This window comes from Ovis aries, chromosome 9 (assembly GCF_016772045.2).
Source record: "Ovis aries strain OAR_USU_Benz2616 breed Rambouillet chromosome 9, ARS-UI_Ramb_v3.0, whole genome shotgun sequence".
Taxonomy (NCBI): Eukaryota; Metazoa; Chordata; class Mammalia; order Artiodactyla; family Bovidae; genus Ovis; species Ovis aries.
Window position 1 is genome coordinate 23,815,633 of NC_056062.1, and position 21,603 is coordinate 23,837,235.

The following is a 21,603-nucleotide window of genomic DNA, read 5'->3' on the forward strand; positions in this document are numbered from 1 at the left end:
ATAAGCTTCCTGGTGGCTCATATGATAAAGAATCTGCCTGCATTGCAGGAGAACCGAGGTTCTCTGGGTTGGGAAGATCCCCTGGAGAAGGGATTGGCAATCCACTCCAGTATTCTTGCCTGGAGAGTCCCATGGACAGAGGAGCCTAGCGGGCTACGGTCCATTGGGTCACAAAGAGTCGGACAGGACTGAGTGAGTAAAACTTTGACTTTATTAAAAGATAGTGTGTAGTGTAGTGTTAAGTCACTCAGTCGTGTCTGACTCTTGGCAATTCCACAGATTGTAGCCCTCCAGGCTCCTCTGTCCATGGGACTCTCCAGTCAAGAATACTGGAGTGGATTGCCATTCCCTTCTCCAGAGGATCTTCCTGACCCAGGGATCGAAGCAGGGTCTCCTATGTTGCAGGCAGATTTTTTACTGTTTGAGCTACAGGGAAGACAAGACCATTAAAAGATAGGACAACTGATAATATTATAATGAACCGTTTTCAGACCTTTGAAAAATTCCATGGGTTTTTGTTCAAAGAAACATGTGATGTGTGTTGCCTGCACAGCCTCCTTCCTGTGTGCTGTGGAGTTTGCTCCCTAGGAGACATTTGCTGCTCTCCAGAATCATTTCTGTCTGTCACAACTTGTGTGGTGGGTTAGTTAGTACTGGCATCTAGTGTGTAGAAGCCCAAGGTACTGCTGAAGACCTTCCAGCGTGAGACAGACTCCTCTCAACAAAGGCATGAAAGTGAATGTCGCTCACTTGTGTCTGACTCTTTGCAACCCCATGGACCATCCAGGCCAGAATACCGGAGTGAGTTCCCTTCTCCAGGGGATCTTCTGAATGCAGGGATCGAACCCAGGTCTCCCGCATTGCAGGCCGATTCTTTACCAGCTGAGCCACCAGACTTGACCCCAAATGTTAGCAGGCCTGAGGTTGAGAAACCTGTACTAGATAAACTGGGCCATTTTCTAACTTAAGAGTCACTGTTTGGGATGAAGATGTAAAAAGGGTTCTGAATCTTTGTGTACTTGTGAGGAGTGAATAGGTCAAGACCAAGTATGATGCAGGGTGAGGGGTGTTAGTGTCACGTTAGGCTGGGGTGCCTCGAAAGAAGGACTGAGTAGTGGAAGAAATTTACTGAAAGAGTTGTAGAAAAATGGAGCAGAGAAACTTGGCTAGTTTCGGTATTTTCCCTGACGATCAGCTGTGTGCATCCATGTACTAAGGTAAGGAAACTTAAATCTCCCTTCTCCCTCTCTCCTCTACCTGGTGGTGGTCTCATAGGACTAATTACAGCGCAGCATTTTAGCAATGTTCTTGACAGAAGTGGGCCATGAGTTTTGTGATTTATAAAAATGTAGTTTGTATTAAACAGAGCCATTATTTTTTTTAAGTTACTTTGTGAATTTTGGTTTATAACACAGGGAACGTTTTAATTGGATGCTTTCTGTGTGCCATACACTGTGCTAATAAATCTGTATTTAATCTCATTGAACTCTTATAATAACCTTTTAAGATGGTTACTATGAAATGTGTATTTTACTGAGGAAAATTAGTCCCAGGAAAGTTGACTACTGTTGTCAAGGCAAACAGCTCTTTAGGTAGAGTTAAACTTTTGATTTGATTCCATAAATAAAGCTCTTTTAACAACAAATGGCGTGCTGCCTTTTCCTCTTAAAGACAGTTACCGTACTTTCATATGCTGATTTTCCATCTATGGTTGAAGTTTTGATACCAGTAGGTAATTCTTTGTATTGCTATTGCTAAGTCACTTCAGTTGTGTCCGACTCTCTGTGACCCCATAGAGGGCAGCCCACCAGGCTCCCCCATCCCTGGGACTCTCCAGGCAAGAACACTGGAGTGGGTTGCCATTTCCTTCTCCAGTGCATGAAAGCGAAAGGTGAAAGTGAAGTCGCTCAGTCATGTCCGACTTAGTGACCCCATGGCCTGCAGCCTACCAGGCTCCTCCATCCATGGGATTTTCCAGGTATATTTGGTCTTAGTTCTTATTAGTGACAGAATTTATGTATATTTGGAAACAGATACTCCATGTATATTTGAAAGGTTTTGAAAGTTGAAGCTGTGAAATAGTTTTTTCCCAAATGTTCCTAAAAAGTTTATTGAGTAGATTTCATAATACTTTGAGGTCATTCTTTGGATGTTTTGTTTTTTCTGGTATATAGAAGCTTGGTATTATTAAACTTTTTACACTGTGGAAGATGATTAAGATGAAATATTTCTCTTTTAGTTTTAATCTCAGACAGTCCATCTGTGTCATACATTGTACAAAATCCTTTCAGTGAAATTCTGTGTAATAGGAATTTTAGTATCAAAAATTACATAGATCCCTGTTGCTGCCATAAGGGGCATTATTTTAAGAAAGGGGTGCTTTCATTGTTAACCATTGCTGTGAATAAGCTAAATTGCTCTTAACATTTCTAAGAAGTGTATGCTAGTTCATCAGATTTTGGTCTGTGAAGTGAATAACCGTTAAACGCTTAGGAACATATGCCAGTGTCCAGAGAGCCGGTGGAGGAAGGGAGCACAGCACAGGACACCAGGTGCTAACTCTTTTCAGACTTTTTTATAATAGGGGCCGAGTAATAAGGTGTTTTCTTTCGTTGATAAAAATATTGTTACTTTGCATTTCACTTCATTGACCTTTACCAGAGCTTCCATATTTGGAGAAAAAGCATGGAGCTTAGAGGAGGGGAGGGGAGGGGCTGTTTGTGGTGCCTTAGATTGCCTTCCCTATAGCTGCCACATCTTTAAGGTGTGAATCTGATTTCCTGGAGGATCCTGACCCCTCCTTGCACTTACATCCCCACTGAGTCATGGCAAATTCTTGGGCAAGGTTTATATCAATGCGTTATTTTTCCTCTGCAAACTTAAAGAATTGTAATATTTTCTGGCTCCCTTTGTGTTGGTTTGCTGTGTTAACTCCTAAGTGACATACTTTGTGTACAGTTGATATTATTGAATAATTAACCTATGAGTTAAATAATAAAAAGTTTGATTAATCTTAGAAATGTAGAAAATGTAGAAATACTGGTCTGTGTATGGTAAAATTTTAAAAATGAGTCATTAATTGGTATCTCCTTTCAGTCTTTAATGGTTAAGTGTGGTTTGAATACTGTCTTCCTTATACTCCTAATAGGATTTGCTTCTACAAGAGGGAAAATATCCCCAGTATTTAAAAATAATGGTCTCAGTATTTCCTTAGGTGAGAAATCTATTCTTAATTTAAATTGAGAATATATGCCTTAAGCATTTTAAAGGAGTAACACTAGCATAGATGTTAATGAAATGTAACCATTGTAAGCTAAATGTAAAAATCTAATTTTTCTTTCCAGTTTTGCTTTATGTAAATTTTTTGATATGTGGAAAAGAGGGACAGGGGCTATAAACTCAGAGCCAAATGTGCTTTTGTTGTTCCAAATTTTCAATGCCAGAAGCATATAAACCTGCACCTGTTGGTAATTATGAGCAAGCCAGCCTTTGCCGAATCCCAGGCCTCTGCTTAAAACTTTTTTTACTGGAACTAAACGATGTTGCCATTTTTATTTTTAGGTTTGCTGGCATGGGTAATCTCATTAAGGTGCTAACCAGGGACATAGACCACAATGCAGCACATTTTTTCTTGGACTTTGAAAGTAAGTCTCTTAGCCCCTCACGGCTGGTGCATAATGGTAAAGGTGAAAGATGAATTAATACTCACACCGCAGTGAAGGCCAGCTATTTGTTAATAAAATACGGGAATCACACAAAATTTGCATGACTTTTTTCTTAATCGTAGGCAAACATCACCATCATATGTATAATTTAGTTTTTCATTTGCTGAATCATGTTGAGTGTGTAGCCAGTGCTGTCCTTTCATTAGTCCATGAAGCAACTAGCCTTATGATGAACATTCTAATAGTATGCCTCAGTGACTGCCCAGCAGTCTGGTTGCTTATAATCCTATCATAATTCTATTCATATGAAGAATCAGAGTTGTGCTGCATATCCAGAATTAATTCTCTAAATAACTTCCACAAATTATTGAGAATCCAAATTCGGTTAGAAATACATGCTTTGTTGAACGGCATACAGGAAGTAGTCTGATATTCTGCTGCTCTTAAGATGAAAGCAAGGTGAGCTGTGGCCGAAACTCTAAATATTTGGCTTTAAAATAAATTGTTGTTTCAGTGCAATATTAAACAAGATTACCTGTGAATAATTATGATCAGAAATTTCTTTTTCAGAATACTAGCACTATTGGAATACTTAAAGAATTTTTCATTATAAGGCCATTAATGAAACTTGGGAGAATTTTAAGAAGAATTAGAGCAACAGTTGTGCCATTGTGTACAGGAAAACTACATTTCACCTCTAGGTCCTACATATCAGCACCTGGAGAGCCCGCTTTGCTGACTGCCCGAGCACAGTCTGGGTAACCTGAAGGACGAATTCATGGCCTAATGAACATTTTCCCTGTTACGATTTTTTTTTAAGTTAAATTTCAGATGTTCTTTTTTATAAAGGGATATTTTCTCTTTTCTCATTCTTGTCTTGACAGGTACCTTAACATGGGGAATCTTCTTAAAGTTTTGACTTGCACAGACCTTGAGCAGGGGCCAAATTTTTTCCTTGATTTTGAAAGTGAGAAGATGATTTTATATCTATTTTTCCTTGCCTGCAGTAGACTGCGTTTGTCTTGCACTAAATGAATGTTTCCACTTTGCCATCTTTTTAACTTTTGCTTTGCATGACTGAGCTATGAATTGTTTGAGTAAAACTTCTTGTGCCTTCTAGAACTGGAAGTCATATTTTATAGATTAAATTGTGATAATATTTTTACTTGAATTTTTATAAAAGATTTATATCTCTTAGTTGGACATTAATTTATAATTTGAGATCTCTAGTAAAAACATTTGAGATGCTCTGAAAACATTTTTGTGAAAAGATTTTGATGGAAAGGATATGCTTCTTCAAGATTTGTTGATTAGAAGCAATATTTGGGGAAAATTTTACTGTAGTTGAGAAAAATTGATTAGGTTTCAGTTACTCTATATACGTATTGAAATACTTTGAATACAAAATCTGTTCATGAAGGCCATTCAAAGCTCAGTAATTTGGGCATAATATTAAAAGGTAAGTGTGAACCTTTATTATTTAATCTTTGCAGATAACTGATTTTAAAAGTTAAATTTATTAAATGTATTTATTTCAGGAATTCATTTTTTTTCTGACTCTAAATAAAAAGAAAAATAATGGGTTCACAGACCTTTAAGTAATTTGCCTTCTGTTTGTTTTGTGTTGCATGACCTATTGTAATGTGGTCTAAGAGTGGCAGGTAAGTGTCCTTGACCTCTGTGCATGTTGAGAGGCTTTTGCTTTTTTGGCTGTCAGTATTGCTTTAGCTTTTCTGGTTGTCAAATTGGGAACAATGATATTCAATTGGTGTTTTAGTGTGAATGTTGCTACTTTAACTGATCATTAGAAAATTGTTAGGAAAGGGTGAAGAGCCTTTAGGTTATAAATCACATTACCACTTGCATTTTTATCTGAGATTAAAACATTTGAACAGATTTTTACATACTTAAGACATTTTATGGTTTTTAAAACAAATCCCTTAAAATAAATCCTCCCAGAGATGTTGCATTTTTTCCATCAACTTCAGTTTATGTGATATTATACAGTTCATTCTAGTTTATGAATAATTTGTATTTTTTTTCTTTAAATGAGGACAGATCATATGAGCACATTAATAGATAGTTTGTCTCCATTTGATGGGGCCATCTGTGGTCTCTGATATTTTTCCACTTTTATTACATTCCTATTGATGTTTCATACTGACAGTTTGCATACTCTGTGCAGGCTAGTGAAGAGTAGTAATGTCAACATCAGGACCATATTGTTTGGTTTTTAGGGAACGATGTTATTGAATGATAGTTTTCTTGACCCTTCTCAACAATTTAACAGTGCTATTTTAAATGCATGTTTAGCATGAATTTTAATCAGCTTGGGGATATTGAGCAGTTTGCTGATTTGAGGATTATTCTTTCAGATGAGGCAGCTTACATTAGAGCTGTATTTTAGTTTACTTGCATTTGTTTCAAACTTGCTGTTGTATACTTTTCTGCTATTCTGTCTCCTTATTATCTTTGTCTCAAGTCCCTTACATTTGCAGAATCTTGGCTTTGATACAGTCAAGATCTTGTTCAAGACTTGGCACTTGATCTTTTTATAAACCTAGCATTATGTTGTGGTCAAGTGAGAAGCATGAATTTACTGTAGTTTTCAAAAGATTATTTGATCTTGGTTTCCTAATCGGAGGGTTTGGATCATGATCCTTAAATTTTAAATAGCTAATGTAGTAGCAGGAAAAGGTTAAAACTAATTACAAGAATAACCAACAGTGAAGAACTACATATAAAGTGTTAACTTCCTAAAGGCAGATATAAAATAAGTATTTGTTGCTTATATCAGCCAATGTAAAACTTTTGACACTTACTGGTAACCTGTCAATGAAATGTAGTGAAAACAGACTGCAAACTAGGTCAGAGTTTGTCCCTGTTAGTTATATTTTGTAAATATGTTTTCTTTTGAATCTAACATCAGAGTTGTCTTAATCAGTTTTATCTCTCATCTATTTGCATATTTATCTTCTTTTTGGAAATGTGCATTTGTAAAAGTGTATTTTATCATTCAGCTACTGTAGTGACCCCTTGAAACTTCCTTTCTTTTTAACTGTTTTATACCAGATTCAAAATTGCCAACACAGTTGATTCTCCAATTCATAGGCTTGTGAGATTAAAGTCATATTCTGTTATTAAACAGTGTTTAATACCTTATTTATTTCTAGATAAACTGTAATATTTAGGTTACCAGAATAATTTAGCTTTACTCTTACCATCATTTTAATTGGTTTAAGCCTACCTAGTTCTCCAAGGTTGAGCAGCTATAGAAACAGTACCATACAGACAGATATATTGGCATTTTGCATCAAGCTGTATAAAAATTAACTATTCTAGTTTTGAACTATGATTTAATGGACCCCTATATTTTACAAAATGAAGACTGTCTTTAAAGCACATCATTATCCCTTAATACATGTGCTTGCACACACACAGTTTTTCGCTTCAGCTTGCCTCGTGTGTGCCAGCCAATAGATACTAGGGATGCCAAGATAACTAACAAACAACCCTTCCCTTTGGGGAGTTCTCAGTCCAGTAGAATAGATAGAAATGCAAGCTAATTACTTACATCATTCAAAGTATATAGGTCAGGAAAGGGATTACCTTTACCTATGAGTGGGTTGGACCTGATGAGAGAATTCCTGACGGTGATAGTAGAGTTGGGTTGTGAAGGGCGATGAGAATGGTTCATGCTAATTTAGTGCAGGGTGTTGTGGAGAAAAAGGAACAACATGTTTTTTTAAAAAAGCCTTAAGGCGTGAAATGACATTCTGTGTTCAGTGAAGCGTCTTATCTACTTGCGGTACTAGAAAGGAGGTCTTTTTCTTAAAACAAATTATTCCTATATGATTTTAAGAATAGTGGTTTGATTAATATATGTAAGTCCAGGAGTTGCCCCATAAATTTTGCCAAGTTATGCTAATGACAGCATATTAAAAGCACTGAATCGGGGCCTATACAGCCTCTTCTAGTTCTTAAAATTTCTTATTTTATAATGACATTGTTAATTTATAGCTCATTCTAATGACAGATCTTCAGCCTGAATAACTATAACTACTGTATTAGTTCACGCAGTTGTCTCTTTCGAGCAGAGGGACTTTTATTTTTATGTCCCTTCCCAACCTTAGCAAGGTGCTTCATGATCACAGAAGTTCAGTATTCATTAGTTAACCTTGATTTGTGTAACTCCAGGTAGACCAAATAGAAGAGTAAATATAGGTGGTTGTTTGTGAGAAATAGACTCTTACTTTCTCTAATTCTTTGTTATAGAGCCTTTCCACTTAGTCATACATTTCTTCGAATTCTTGTGTCTTTTGTGTTTGCTGTTCCCCTCTCCCCCCAGTCAAAAAATAATTTGATAGTACCCACTCTCTTAGTCTTTTGTTTTTCCATTTTACCTTTTATATATTTTCAGTTGCTTTTGCCCTGTACTTGAAATTTCTGATGCATTTTCTTATATTTATTTTTCTAAAATGATGTAGGGTAGTTTTCTTTAGATATAAAAAAGCACAATAGCCTTCTTTAACACATGCTGAAGGCATATTTAAAAATCTATACCTTCTCATTCATTCAACAATTATTTATCATTGGAAATCTACTAGGTACTAAGTTTATATACTGAACAGTGGTATATACTGTACATACCCTGCCTCAGTGGAATTATAAATATTTACTGCATGAATGAATGAGATTAAAGCAGAAAGACCTCTTATCACAATTACAATTTTTATGTGACTTTAAATTCTTTTTCTTTTGTAGCTCATCTTTGCCTCTGTACCATAACAACGTCAATTTTAGCAGTTACTTTCAGTGACTTTTCAGTAGGAAACTGGTGTGAAATTATTAAAATAATTAATTCTACTTTCCAATAGTAAGAGCAACTGAAACATGCTTTAATTTCCCGTGAACAGCTTTTAAAACTAAGCTTGATGAGTAATCACTATGCCTACTCTCAGTAGTAGATAGCATTTCACAATCAAATGAATGTCCTTTTGTTAATTGGCTAAGTGATATGTTTTTCCTCAAGTAATTAAATTTTTCTGCTGTGAAAAATCAAAGTGACAAGTCTTGGTTGACCCCATTTTGGGGAAAAATGCCTTATCTTATGCAGTCCTGTCCCCCCCCCCCCCAACCCGAGTATTTCCGCCTTTTGCATGACTTGCTGTCAGTAACGCAGTGCTCACCTGTCTGCTCTTTTCTGTCTGTCTTCATTTCTGCAGCAGTCTTCAGCAGCTTTCAAAATTATCAATGTGACTTTCCTGTGGCAGTCTAAAAAATGTTTAATCAGTGTGGTGCTGGGTATTTTTTCCACCCTGAAGGGAAACTGGAATCTTCTCCTTTATTTTTAAATTTCTTGGTACTTATTAAACCTTTAATAATGATTAACCACTTCCAAGGTCTATTTAAATCTCCTTGATAATATTTCTTTTGTATATATTCTCAGTGTCATGTTTTTCTGTTAACAGCTAGTCACCACACCCAAAATACATAGTTTAGTATTTTCAAACTTCACAAATATCTTTTAATATATAATAGTCAAAATATTGTCCTTTGTCATGAATTCCCACTTCATGAATTCAAAGTATGATACGTGTCTACTATTGATGTTATGTCTGTAGTTTCATAATTTCATATGGAAAGTATAAAACTGCTGTTTTTTGCATGTAAAATTTTTCTCTACTGCATCTGGTGTAAGTATAAAAAGTTATAACTGAGGTGTACTTTTTTTTAGTGTGTGTCTAATTATGACTGGAGAATATGGTCTGGCTAAATGAAAAAACAGTACTGCTAAATGACAAACTCTGATTTTTAAAAAAATCATTTAGCTATAATATCAGTATTTGCTCCTGGTAATACCTTTATAGCTTTGGACACAGTCTTTTAAATTTTTCAGTCCATTCCTCTTGTATAATTTGTCATAGCAGTTTCGTTTTTTAAAAAATACATGATTTCTGAAAGGAGATTATCACAATAAGGAGATAGACTTGAGAACACAAATTCTTAAGTTGGCTTTGCATGTGAATGTTACTCTTAGTGTTGCTGTAGTACTGTCTTAAGTATGTTGAAATTAAAGTTTGGTACTGTATTTGTTGATTTAAAAATATAAATGATATATTTTTGGCTAGTTGGCAAGTTTAGTAAAGGAAATTGAATTATGACTTCCTTAAGCACAAAGTAAAGTTCCAGGTCTTAGGCACCTGGACTCCTAGTTTCGTGTGTGAACTAAGTTTTTAAAAAATTTTTAAAGAAAGGAATAAATAGATCTCTGTGTATTTATGGGAAGGTGGAGTATGTGCAGAAAATGATTGGTAAACAATATTTATGAGAAATGTTCTTAATTCATATTATAAATTTGGTCTGCCTCCCCTGCCCTCCAGAGTATAAGAGAAAATTTTAACATGGAGGAATTCTGACACCACAATTGCTCTCTAAAACATTATGGTAATCATAATGTTTATTATTTTAAGTGCTTTTTGCCTTGTCTGTAGTCTTGAATATAGTCTAGTGGGAAAGATTTATGAAAAACTCAGATTCCTCACAGAACATCCATTTCCCTCATTCTCCCCCCCCCCACCAAAAATCAAATGTATTGAATAAAAAAGATTTATCCTTAGCAAAACAAATGACCAGGGTATTTAAAACAGGATTTTTGTCACCTCGGGCCTTAACAGAGAAATCTAGAAATACTCATCTATTAAAACCTATGTTTTGTGGCTAACACCACACATGGTGGACATGCCCATATGTTTGTGTTCCTAACTATGCTTTTTATAATTCCCCATTCATTTTTCTTCTCACTCAGTCCCAAGTATATAGAAACTCAGTTTTTACATTAATATTTCAAAATTTCAGTGATAATATTGTATCTTAAAGTATCTAGTTTTTATTAGCCTAGTAATTCTGGAGTCCTTTCTTAACTCAAACTCCTTTGCATAGTAATCTGTACCTTTTGTTCATCAGCAGAGAAGTTCACTAGTCAGAGTATAAAGTGGTTTTTAGAACCACTAAAGTCTTTTTTCTTAGTTTCTAATTTTTTATATCAAAACTCAGTCATTAAATTGAACTTTATAGGAAAGTAGTTTATGTCTTAAACTGTAGATGAGCCAGGTACGTTACATTTCATTTCTGTTGAGTTAAATAGGTGGCTATTCATGCATTTTCAGTCATTACTGTTAGTGGTGAGTATAGTAGAAACAGTGCATATACACTGACAATTAAAATTTTTGAGTTACAACTCTCATTTGTTTAATATAACATGTCATGATTTGTAACTTGAATAGTAATGTTTGATGTTCCTTGCTTCTCTATGCTATTTATCAACTTGAGGCTAGTTATTCAAATGCAGAACTGTGGGAAAATGATCAGTCTTTTCTAAGAAGTGTGAAGTTAGCATTGGAAAAAATGTTAAGTCAAACCAACTTTTTAGAAAATTGGATTATTTAATACTTGAGTTATTGTATATGTACTTTAAAAAATCATGTGACTGTAAATTTTCTTGTGCTTTCCTGCTGTTTAGATGCCCAGCCGACAGAGTCTGAGAAGGAAATTTATAACCAGGTGAATGTGGTTCTAAAAGATGCAGAAGGCATCCTGGAGGACTTGCAGTCATATAGAGGAGCTGGCCATGAAATACGGGAGGTGAAAATTCCTGTCACTCTTTTTAATCTTTATTGTTTCCTGTATTGTATTGTCTATTTCCATAGTCACAATTATTTAAAGGAAGATCACTTGCATTATTTCAGAAGTGGTTGCAGTGATATAAGGGTAAACAAACCAAGGTTCTATAACTACGTAATTTATATACATTAAAGAGAATTCTTTTGGTTTACTCTCGTACCTGAAATTTACAGTATCCATGGTGGTGCTGTTCATACTGTTTTTGGAGGGGAGACCATCGAGCATTCTATGGCTTTTCAGTTCTGCCAGTCTATCTTTCTGCTCCTCCTAAGCTTCCTAGGAGAAAACAAAACCATCTTTGTGGTCTAGATCCCCTCAACTGTGTCTGACGCCACCACAGAGCAAATGTATGGTGTGGTCTCCCTCAGCTTTCTTCTCCCAAACCTCTGAATTTATCCAGGTTTTCATCCATCTTTTTTTCCATTTCTTTTATTTTTTTTTCCCCCCAGAAGAAGCCGTGTCCTTACTTCTTACCAAGACCAACTTCTCTACCTTTGTTCTCCACCCTCCTCTGAAACTTTACTCTTTGAATTTCCTTTTCTTAATTGCATCTTTTTCTTTTACTGAGTTCTTCCCCACGCATGCCCACATACACTCGGGTGTCCTGTACTACCCAAAGAAACTCCCTGGCCTCTGGACCTTCTGTCTCTTTTTTCTCATTATATTTCTTGAAGGCATAGCTCACACTTTGTTGTTTCATTTTTTTCCTGACCTTCTACTTCTGTTCTTCTTCTTACCTCTCCTACACTGGACTGTTGTTTGTTTCCCAAATGTCTTGCACATGTACAGTTCCTTGCCTTTGTTCTTGTCTGGAATGTGCACTTCTTTTTTTCTTTTCCTGCTCAGTTCCTATCCTTCCATCAAATCCCAATAATCTTCTGCTTCCCTGTACTCTTTTGCCATAGCACTTTGCACATTTTTTTTTAAAAATCACTGATATATGATGTCTATTTCTTCAGCCTTCTAGCTTGAGGAAAGTTTCTTTCTTATTTTTGTGTTATCAGCACCTAGTACAGTGCTTGGTAAGCAGTTAGTAACTACTGAAGAATAAATGCAAGAAGACTAATCTTGCCAGTGTCATTGGCTTGAGTTAAAACCTTACGATTTCAGTAAATGAAGGCATGTAACCATTTCTGTGAATTTCAAGTTTTCTAAACATATCAAAGCTGAGTATAAATCTAATGTATAAAGAACAAATGTGACTACTGAAACTGTCGTAGGTCAGTGTGAAGATTTAATTGACTTAGTAGAACAACTATTATACCTTTTGAGAAGGCACACAATAGAATAACAAAGTGTTTAAAGTTTAATGGAGGTTGGTTTATGAAGAAACATGTTTTGTTTTGTTGTTAAAGAAACAGTCTTAATCAATGCAAGTGGCATTGTAGAATTATTGTCTTTTTGGAGGTCAGTTTGACAAGGTGTAAAATCAGATCTATAAAATTATCTGTACTCTTCTGTCAGATACTTAATTTTAGAAGATACTCTCCAGAAGGCTATCATTCAACGGGGAGATAAATGTAAAAATCTTTATGGCTGCCTTATTCATCATAGCAAAAACTTGGAAGCAATTCATAGAGTTGTTTTGAGGATAAAGTTAGATAATCTTATCAGAAGAGACACATAGAAGCTGACACAGAACATAGACTGAGAGTTTACTGTTTACTATGCTAATGAGGTGAATTATTATATGTATTTGTTTAAATAGCACTTTATTAAACACAGCTCTGAAGGTGAATAAAATTTGATTTAAGACAGAATCTAGGGACTTCCCTGGCAGTCCAGTGGCTGAGACTGTGCTTCCAGTGCAGGGGCCTGCGTATGATCCCTGGTCAGGGAACTGGATCCCACATGCCACAGCTAAGAGCAGAGATCCCGTGTGCTGCAACTGACACCCAATGCAGTCAAATAAATAAGATACTTTTTTTTTAAAAAAGAATCTATTAAATAAACAAAGCTTATGCTGTAGAATAAACCACTAGAGAGGGAAATAAGAACTTTCTGCTAATGTTTTGATATATCAAACATTTTAACATTTTTGAAAATAAGAGTTATAATGCCTACTCCATGACAGCCTCACCTGCTTCTGTTCTCTTTACCTCTCCTACACTGGACTGCTTGTTTCCCCGATGTCTTGCACATGTACAGTTCCTTGCCTTTGTTTTTGTTTGGAACACGGCACTGCTTTTCTTCTTTTCCTGCTCAGTTCCTGGCCTTCCTTATAATCTGTTTCCCTGTACTCTTTTGCCATAGCACTTCACATGTTATTACTATTTTTTTTAATGGTGGCCATCACTTTTTTTTAAAAAAGGCTTGACATCTCACTAAGTGCCATTTTCCACATTAGTCTATGATATAGGTGCTATGTCAAAAGTGTTATCTAACAGTGGTGGAACTGCTCTGAGAGGAGAGTCACAAGTATAAGGTAAACCATAAACAGCTGTCATAGAAGAGCAGCCAGTGTCTTCGGTTCTGAATCCAGGCAAGGCACACCCAGGGAAATAGTTAACTCTGTTCAGTCTTGACAGTGGGTGATGTTTGCTGGAGCATTTTAATATTATGAGAATGAGTTGGTATTTAGAAAATCGTGATTAAATCCTTGCAAGAGAGATTGGATAGGCTTCTGAAGAGAAGAAAATAAATTTTAAATTTTTATCTGTTTGCTTATTCCCCAAATAATAAAATGAACAAGTTTTTACTACTTGATATAAAACCACTGAGATTTGGCTTAAAGGCAAAAGGATTGTTTCGTGCACATCAGAATAATATCACAGTCCCTTTGAAATAGTCATATTAACAAAATGTGAAATAAGGATTGTTACATGTTGTAAACTCCAGTTTTCTTTAACATAACATTATTTCTAGATAGTCATATAAGTGAGGTTCATTTCAGACTCCTATATGTTTATGTAAAAAAAGATTGAATATAACCACAAACTTATAAAGCAGTTTGTTTAAACAGTGTATATAGCCCACTTATTTAGCTTGTCGCTAATTTATTTGAAGCATCTTCTAAATCTTTAGTTTCAGTTTTATTTGTTTCTTTCTGGTTTTGTGTGGATGGAGTCAGAGTACTAGTGTCTTGGGAAAATCTGAATGTGCCATTATCTTCTGATGATATTGTAAACAGGCGGTTCACCTTTCAGATGGAATGTTTAGCTCATGTGAAGATGTTAGAAAAAGCAGACCAGGTTATGGAAAAAAGGTGAAGAAAAGCCATCTATAAGTGAAAGAAAGATAAAATCAATAATATACATTTATTTGGCAATAGCCCTCTGTACTTACAAATGATTGCTCAATGACTTGGAAGACTGGGCAGAGAAAGAACATATTCATATTTACAATAGAGTCTCTAGATTATGTTTTATTTTCTCCCCTTTCACATGTGAAACTTTTTCACCTTCTTCAAGAAAACCTAAGAAATTTAGATTCCAGAATAGGATTTTAGTTATAGGGAAGGGATAAGTAACAATTTCTAAATCACATTTTTTCAGGTTGATTTAGGTTCTTCAGTATTTGATAGCTTTTTTTAAGCTAGGTTGAACCTTGGAATTTGAATTATTGAGAGTTTATTAGCCTTTTCCCCAGAATTGGGTCTTATTTCACTTACCATCTGCCTTTTTTGTTCCTTTTATCCACTAAAACAATTCTTAAAGAATTTCTAAGAAAGCTTATCTGTGATATGGGAAAAAATATAAAATGGTATATTTGGTTCTAAATTTGAGAATCTAAATTTTAGATTCTAACAGGTATATAATATACCTGACAAACATACATTGTGTCCTTTTTTTATTCTCTTCTATCCATATCCATTGCAAGGGTGATGAAAACTATTATACTAGGTTTAAAGTACCCCTGGAGTTGAGAAGGCCAGTTTCAGCTCTCCTGGATCCATTATACTGAGTTTCATAGACTATACCAGGATTTCCTATGTTTGCCAAAACCTGTATTTTAATGTAAAAATAATACTGTTATGATTTTAAAATAAATCTTGATTATTTTTATTCTTTGGATTTTGAAGGCAATCCAGCATCCAGCAGACGAGAAGTTACAAGAGAAGGCATGGGGTGCAGTTGTTCCACTAGTAGGCAAATTAAAGAAATTTTATGAATTTTCTCAGAGGTTAGGTAAGTGAAAAGTTTTATCATTATGACTTCCTCAGTGAAAAAGGAGTTTATTGATATTGGAAGCTATTTACAAGATTTCATGTTCACACTGCTAAATATATATGTCTCATAGGTAAAGCAGCTTGGTGGACTCTAAGATTATATAGCTTAATGTTGCTGTCTTCCTTTTCTGCTAGGTCTTTTAAGTTATTTAGACCATTTTCCTCAACAAATTAAAACTTCTATAAGAAGATTTCTGATTTTTTGCAGCCTAAAGTGTCCTATTGTGAGAACTGCTGGTAGAATTCCTTTCCAGCTCTGGAGCAAATCCTTTCCCATGTGTGGGAACTAATCCTCAGTCTCCTCAGTGATTTAGATTTTTGTGTTCCTAAGATTGATCAAATCCATGTACCTAAAACTGTACACGATGAGAACTGGGAAGCTAATGGTATATGTGAAGTTACCGAGGGAGTTATTAAGTAAAAAGAATTCGGAACGGTATGCTTTTTCCCTTGTATGGGAAAAATTATTCCAAGATCAGAATTGTGCCTTTAATACAGTGAATAAGTAGAATTGGAGTTCTTTTTCTTGAAGAAGGAGACACCAGATAAGATTTAGCCATTTAGCTGCTTGTGTAAATTGGAAGAGGTTTTACTTTGTGAAGTTGGGAGCGTGGGGTGGGAACTGGTGTAGATTGTGTTAGAAGTTTGAAACATTTCAGTTTAAGTTTTTGGCATGTGTTTATATAGTTGTACTTTTTGAATCATATAAATATGTTATATATCCTAAATGAGTACATACAATTTAATAAGAAAACTAGTACTGTAAGATAGAAGCTGGTCGTTCAGTTGCTCAGTCGTGTCCAACTCTTTGTGACCTCATGGACTGCAGCACGCCAGGCTTCCCTATACATCACCATCTCCTGGAGTTTGCTCATACTCACCTCCATTGAGTTGGTGATACCTTTTGGGGGCTTATAAGCTAAATTTAGACCTGAGATATGATTTGTTTTGCCCATGTGGTTTTTTAAAACTTCCTAATTAGTTGCCACATTTTAAAATTGGTAATTGTTTGTGTTTTGTGTGTATGTGTCTTAAGTCTTTGGTTGCTTTGGAAAAATCAGGTGCTTAGGCAACAACTGATCAATTGATCTTTCCTCCAGTTGGGGAAGCTAAGTGGCAAACTGACAGTGTCCATTAGTTAAGGCATGTGCTTTCTAGTTGCCGTGAGTCCCTACTGCATCCTGCTCTTTTACATCTTGCTCTCTTTATGTCTTTAAATAAACTACTTGGCCATTTGTGTCAACCTCTGCTTCAAAGTTGAAATCCTGTTTTTTTTTAAATATCCGTATTTTTTAAAAAGTAGGAGAATTGCTATTTTTCCTTAGATGCAGTACATGCTGTCAAATGCAAAGACAAGTAATAGTTGAGATAGAAGCGTTTGTGTAAATTGTCCTTTTCTTATAGAAGTAAGAATTATAAATTATTTTCCTTAAGCACAGCGGTCAGTTCTTTCAGTCAAGTATCTTACGTAATCCATAGCTTTGTAACCTCAGGGGGCCTAGGTGTTTTCCTCTTGGTTATCTTTACTACTACTTTAAATAAGTAGTTCTACTTCTTAGTAGTATCACTGCTACTTTAAATAAGAGTTTTCTTGTGTGTTGCTAGTTCCCAGCTGCTTTTGAAGTTAAAATGCTTTTGTTGCTGCATAGATCCTTCTCACGTTCATATTGGTCTCCTAGCATTTGCCAATTAAAAAAAAAAGGAATAATTCTAAAATAGGTCAAACCAGGCAGGCTTACACGTTCATATTTTAACTACTGGAATTACATCAGGTGAGTGGTGTGTGTTTTGGCACAAGCGCTGTGTTCCATCTCACCAGAGATTGTAATGACACAGGTAGTAGCAAAAAGCTCTGGGGTTTTCATCCTGTCGTGTGGAAGCCTTGAGCCTTGGTTGTGTAGGCTAGGACTTCTGTAAAGGTGCGAACGAAGTACACATTTAAGATCTGGTGGTTCACTCCTCATCTCTTGGCTGGTAACGTGGTTCATGTTTCCAGCTGCCTTGCTGACAGGATGCATACCCTTGCTTGCATGTGATAGGAACTCAGTGTTGAACGAGTGAGCAAGTGATGGATTAACGAATACATGTGTCTGATATATCAAATATTTGTTGGTATTTAGGATAAGCAATAATAATAGATTTCAGGCTTTCAAGGCCTAATGGCCTGTGTTTGATTTCTGGTGTTGGTGGTTATTAGCTGTGTGCTCTTGGCTCCATCATTTAAATTCTGTGAGCTTCAGTGTCCTACTTGGACCTCCAGCGAGTTGAGCCCTCTGCTTTAAGTGCACGTAACCTCTGTTGTCTCTTCTCTTCTGCACTGTCAAGCCAGAGATGAGGATAAACACCGAACACAGCACCCGGAGCACCACACAAACTGTGAAGATCCATGTGGTCCTTCAGAATTTCAAAGAGAAGGCTGCTTGGCTCGAGCACTATAGATCAGCCATGGGCTGGACTCCAGGAGAGGGATCACTTGACTAATTCAGAAGATACTGAGCTTTCCAACATGGTTTAACCTTGCTGACCTAAGAAACATCCTGTACTTGCTTGTTTTGGTCAGAGGCCTTCCCAAGTGAGGCAGCTGTCTAAGGGAAGGTTGTGTGTCCAGACAGTACACAACTGCCTTGTGTCTGCTTAGTCTTCCTCCCGTTGCAGGGGCTGACAGCGGCCACCTCCAGAGATCACAGTGAGTGAGTCTGTCCAGCACGTTGACTCCTCTTTAGTGAGCTAAATTCACCAAAACCTATTTAGAAGGTTCTGAAGTACACAATAATGGTGGTTATCTCTCTTGGCTGTTTCAAATCCCCTGCAGTCCGTATCCTTTGGGTTCTTTCCTGAGGATTCAGACTGGTCTTTGATAGTGGATGGCTGGCAGTAAAAGACTAAGAGACTATATGGCTCTGGTCTCTGAAGGGGCCTCCTCTTCCTAGTCAGGCCTTGTTCCCCCTTCTGGATCTACTTTGTGGCCTGATCAGTCATTATTTCTCCACTCGATAAGTCATCCATACTGCCACAGTCTGTTCTCCATGCTGCAGATGAAGTGGAGTTTTTATTTTTTAATTATTTATTAGTTTTTGGCTGGGTCTTTGGTCCTGCTTGAGAGCTTTCTCTAGTTGAGGTGCCTGGGGCTTCTTGTTGCAGTGGCTTCTCTTGTTGTGGAGCACAGGCTCTGTGTACCCAGGCTGAATAGCTGTGGCTCACAGGCTCAGTAGTTGTGGCTCACAGGCTTAGTTGCCTGTGGCTTGTGGAACCTTCCTGGACCAGGGATTGAACCGGAGTCCCTTGCATTGGCAGGCAGATTCTTAACCACTGGACCACTAGGGAAGTCCGAAGTGAAATTTAAATGCTAATCTGATGATGTCACTATCCTGCTTAGTTTCTCTAGGGATGCTAAGATGGCAGGGCCAGGGTGCTTCGTGTGGCACACAGATGATGTGCATATGGTTTTAGTCTTAGGTTCCTCTCCTCCTTGCCTCTCTGTTCCACCTGCATTGTTGTCTTGCAGTTTCTCTGCTCGGTCGTGCCCCTCTCCATTCAGGGTTGGGCTACCTGCCCTGTCTGCAGACTCTTTCTCATCCTTAGCGCGCAGTCCAGTCTTGGTCCAGGTGTCATGTACTCAGGCAGGTTTTTCCCTGAGTCTGCAACTGGGTGAAGCTCCATTTTCACACCTTTCCACGGTACCATACCCTTCTCAGTACATATCCCAGCTGTGGTAAGTTGTCTGTCTTCTCTCTGTATAATTAGTCTCTGTGTGTGTGAGGATAGGGTGTGTCCATCTTCATTGGTGTACCCAGTGCCTGACCCATGTTAGACCATCAATATATTTTGTAACTTACTATTAAAAAAGGATGATAACTATCATTTGAAGTTACTGTGTGGGTTACAAATAGTGTCTAGCTCAGTACTTGGCACGTAATAGACGCATAAAGGGTACTTACTCTTGGTACTAATCAATAATTTAATCTTAAAAGGTTATGGAAGGCTAGTTAGAATGTCATTTTATATGAAAAACAGCTTATTATGGTAGAAATAATAGGGCTGTGAAGCCAGAAGCACTTGGCATTTATGACATATACCCTTGGGGGTCTGACCTCTTTGAAACTCAGTTTATCCATCTGTAATGTCCATATCATAGTTGACAGTGAAAGTTAAATGACAGACTAGGTTAAGTACACAAGTATGGGTATTAGTTCATAATTGGGTAGATCAAATCGAAAAAAAAAAATGGTAGAGTTGGTAATTTTTCAGCTTTTTAAAAGTTGATGATGTGAGATAAATTTGTTTTCATTAATATCTTTATTAATCTAGCATTTATTCATAAATGGCAGACCACCATCTAACTCTATAAACTTTGTTTTCTCTGAATAGAAACTAGCCTTGTTGTATGATTCTGTAGTATGTAACAGTATTCGTTTGATTTCTGGGATTTTTTTGAAGTGAAATCAGTATTTCTATATTTTTATTATTATTTTTTTTAGTATTTCCATTTTTAAACACAATATTAGTCTGGCATTCCAAAAGTAGCGGTTGTTTCAAGGGACAATTTTATTTGTGTAATGAATTAGAATGTTTGATATTATGGCCCTGAGATAGCGAGCTGTACAACACTCAGGAAGCTACTTATTAAACCACATATTAAATAAACAGCACAAAGTATGTGAAGTTGGTAATTCATTCATACCCACATACAGTTATGACTGACCATAGTTTCACCAAAAAAGACATAGTCACAGTTACCATTTCATAAAAATCAACACTGTGTAGAATGTGAAAATAATGTAAGATTTGTCCTTTGATCCTGATATTTCATTCAGATTCACATTCTTCATGATTCTGAATTTGGGTTTACAGAAATTGAGTTAGTCACTTCAGGGTTTCTATTCTAGTGAAAGTACTCAGTTTGAGTGTTATGTTTAGATAATCAAACTTTTAAAGAAACCTTATTTTTATGGAAATTGAAATCAAAATAATTTAAAAATGCTCGCCTTTTGATAAATAGATACAAACAACATCTTAATGTTTTATTCTTTAGAAGCAGCATTAAGAGGTCTTCTGGGAGCCCTGACAAGTACCCCGTATTCTCCCACCCAGCATCTAGAGCGAGAGCAGGCTCTTGCTAAACAGTTCGCAGAAATTCTTCATTTTACACTCCGGTTTGATGAACTTAAGGTAGGATTGTCCTGCTGGTCCTCCTTGTTATAGAAGAAAATCATGCGTCTTTCAGTGAGTACTAGGAGGAAATGCCTGGAGCCCTTACTAAAATGTGGTGGCATGATGTTTGCTGTTCCTCAGCAAAAGTGGAAAACTGGATTTAAAAATTATGCAGGCTTTTTGGTGTAGCATAGCAAACAACAAATTGCTCAATATTCAGTTTTCATTTAGCTTCATTTTAAAAAGTATCTCTGAAACAATATTGACATCTTCTAATATTTTTTCTTTTCTGCTTATCCCCAGTTTTTTTCCCCAGCATTCTTCTATTAATGTATAAAAATGTTGATTTTTCTTTCTCTCTCCTACCCCTCTCCTTTCCTTTCTTCCCTTCTGTCTTCTCTCTCACACCCTCCCCTTCCCCGCCTCTACTTATTTACATCCTTTTTGCTAGAAGGAGTGCATTTAAAGAAAGAAGCCTTAAATTCCATATCAGGAGACCTTAATTCCACTTCTATCATAGTAACGAACAATGAGGCAGGTCCTCTGACTTTCCAGCACCCCACGTACCTTGTTTAGAAAATGGAAGAGCTAGATTCCTAACTCCAGCAGTTTATAAACATTATATCATAGACAGCTATTCTCCTCCATTCATACTTGGAACACAAATGGTTTGTTTATAAAATTTTAGTCTATTTGACGACTGCCCTGTATATTAATTGTAATAACCCACAGTGAGTGGCCACACATTCCTTTTTGTTTTTGTCTATTTGGTAATACCATTTTTGGTGAGCAGCCTTTTCATCTGTTATCTGAAATTAATGAGAAGAAAGAAGGACAGTGTACTGACTGACTGAAAACCAGTGTGCACAGTCTTCTGTGTCCATCATGAGACAGTTAGCAAATCAGTGCAGTAAGCACAGTGTTACATAATTTAAG

General features: G+C 36.4%; 1 protein-coding gene across 45 annotated transcripts in view; it reads left to right on the forward strand.

Annotated features, from left to right (window-relative positions):
• Positions 1 to 21,603, forward strand: part of CYRIB (CYFIP related Rac1 interactor B) — a 143,122-nt gene that overhangs the window by 110,650 nt on the left and 10,869 nt on the right. For 23 of the 45 annotated variants that reach the window (XM_042254111.2, XM_042254112.2, XM_060393369.1 and 20 more), the window contains 4 exons: positions 4,550 to 4,632; positions 11,188 to 11,309; positions 15,370 to 15,475; positions 20,549 to 20,685. In XM_042254111.2, the coding sequence (XP_042110045.1) occupies positions 4,560 to 4,632; positions 11,188 to 11,309; positions 15,370 to 15,475; positions 20,549 to 20,685 (438 nt within the window). In that variant the 5' untranslated portion in view covers positions 4,550 to 4,559. Of the gene's footprint in view, positions 1 to 3,561; positions 3,645 to 4,549; positions 4,633 to 11,187; positions 11,310 to 15,369; positions 15,476 to 20,548; positions 20,686 to 21,603 lie in introns of all 45 variants that reach the window. The other 22 variants (XM_060393366.1, XM_060393364.1, XM_060393365.1 and 19 more) reach the window with 3 other exon arrangements.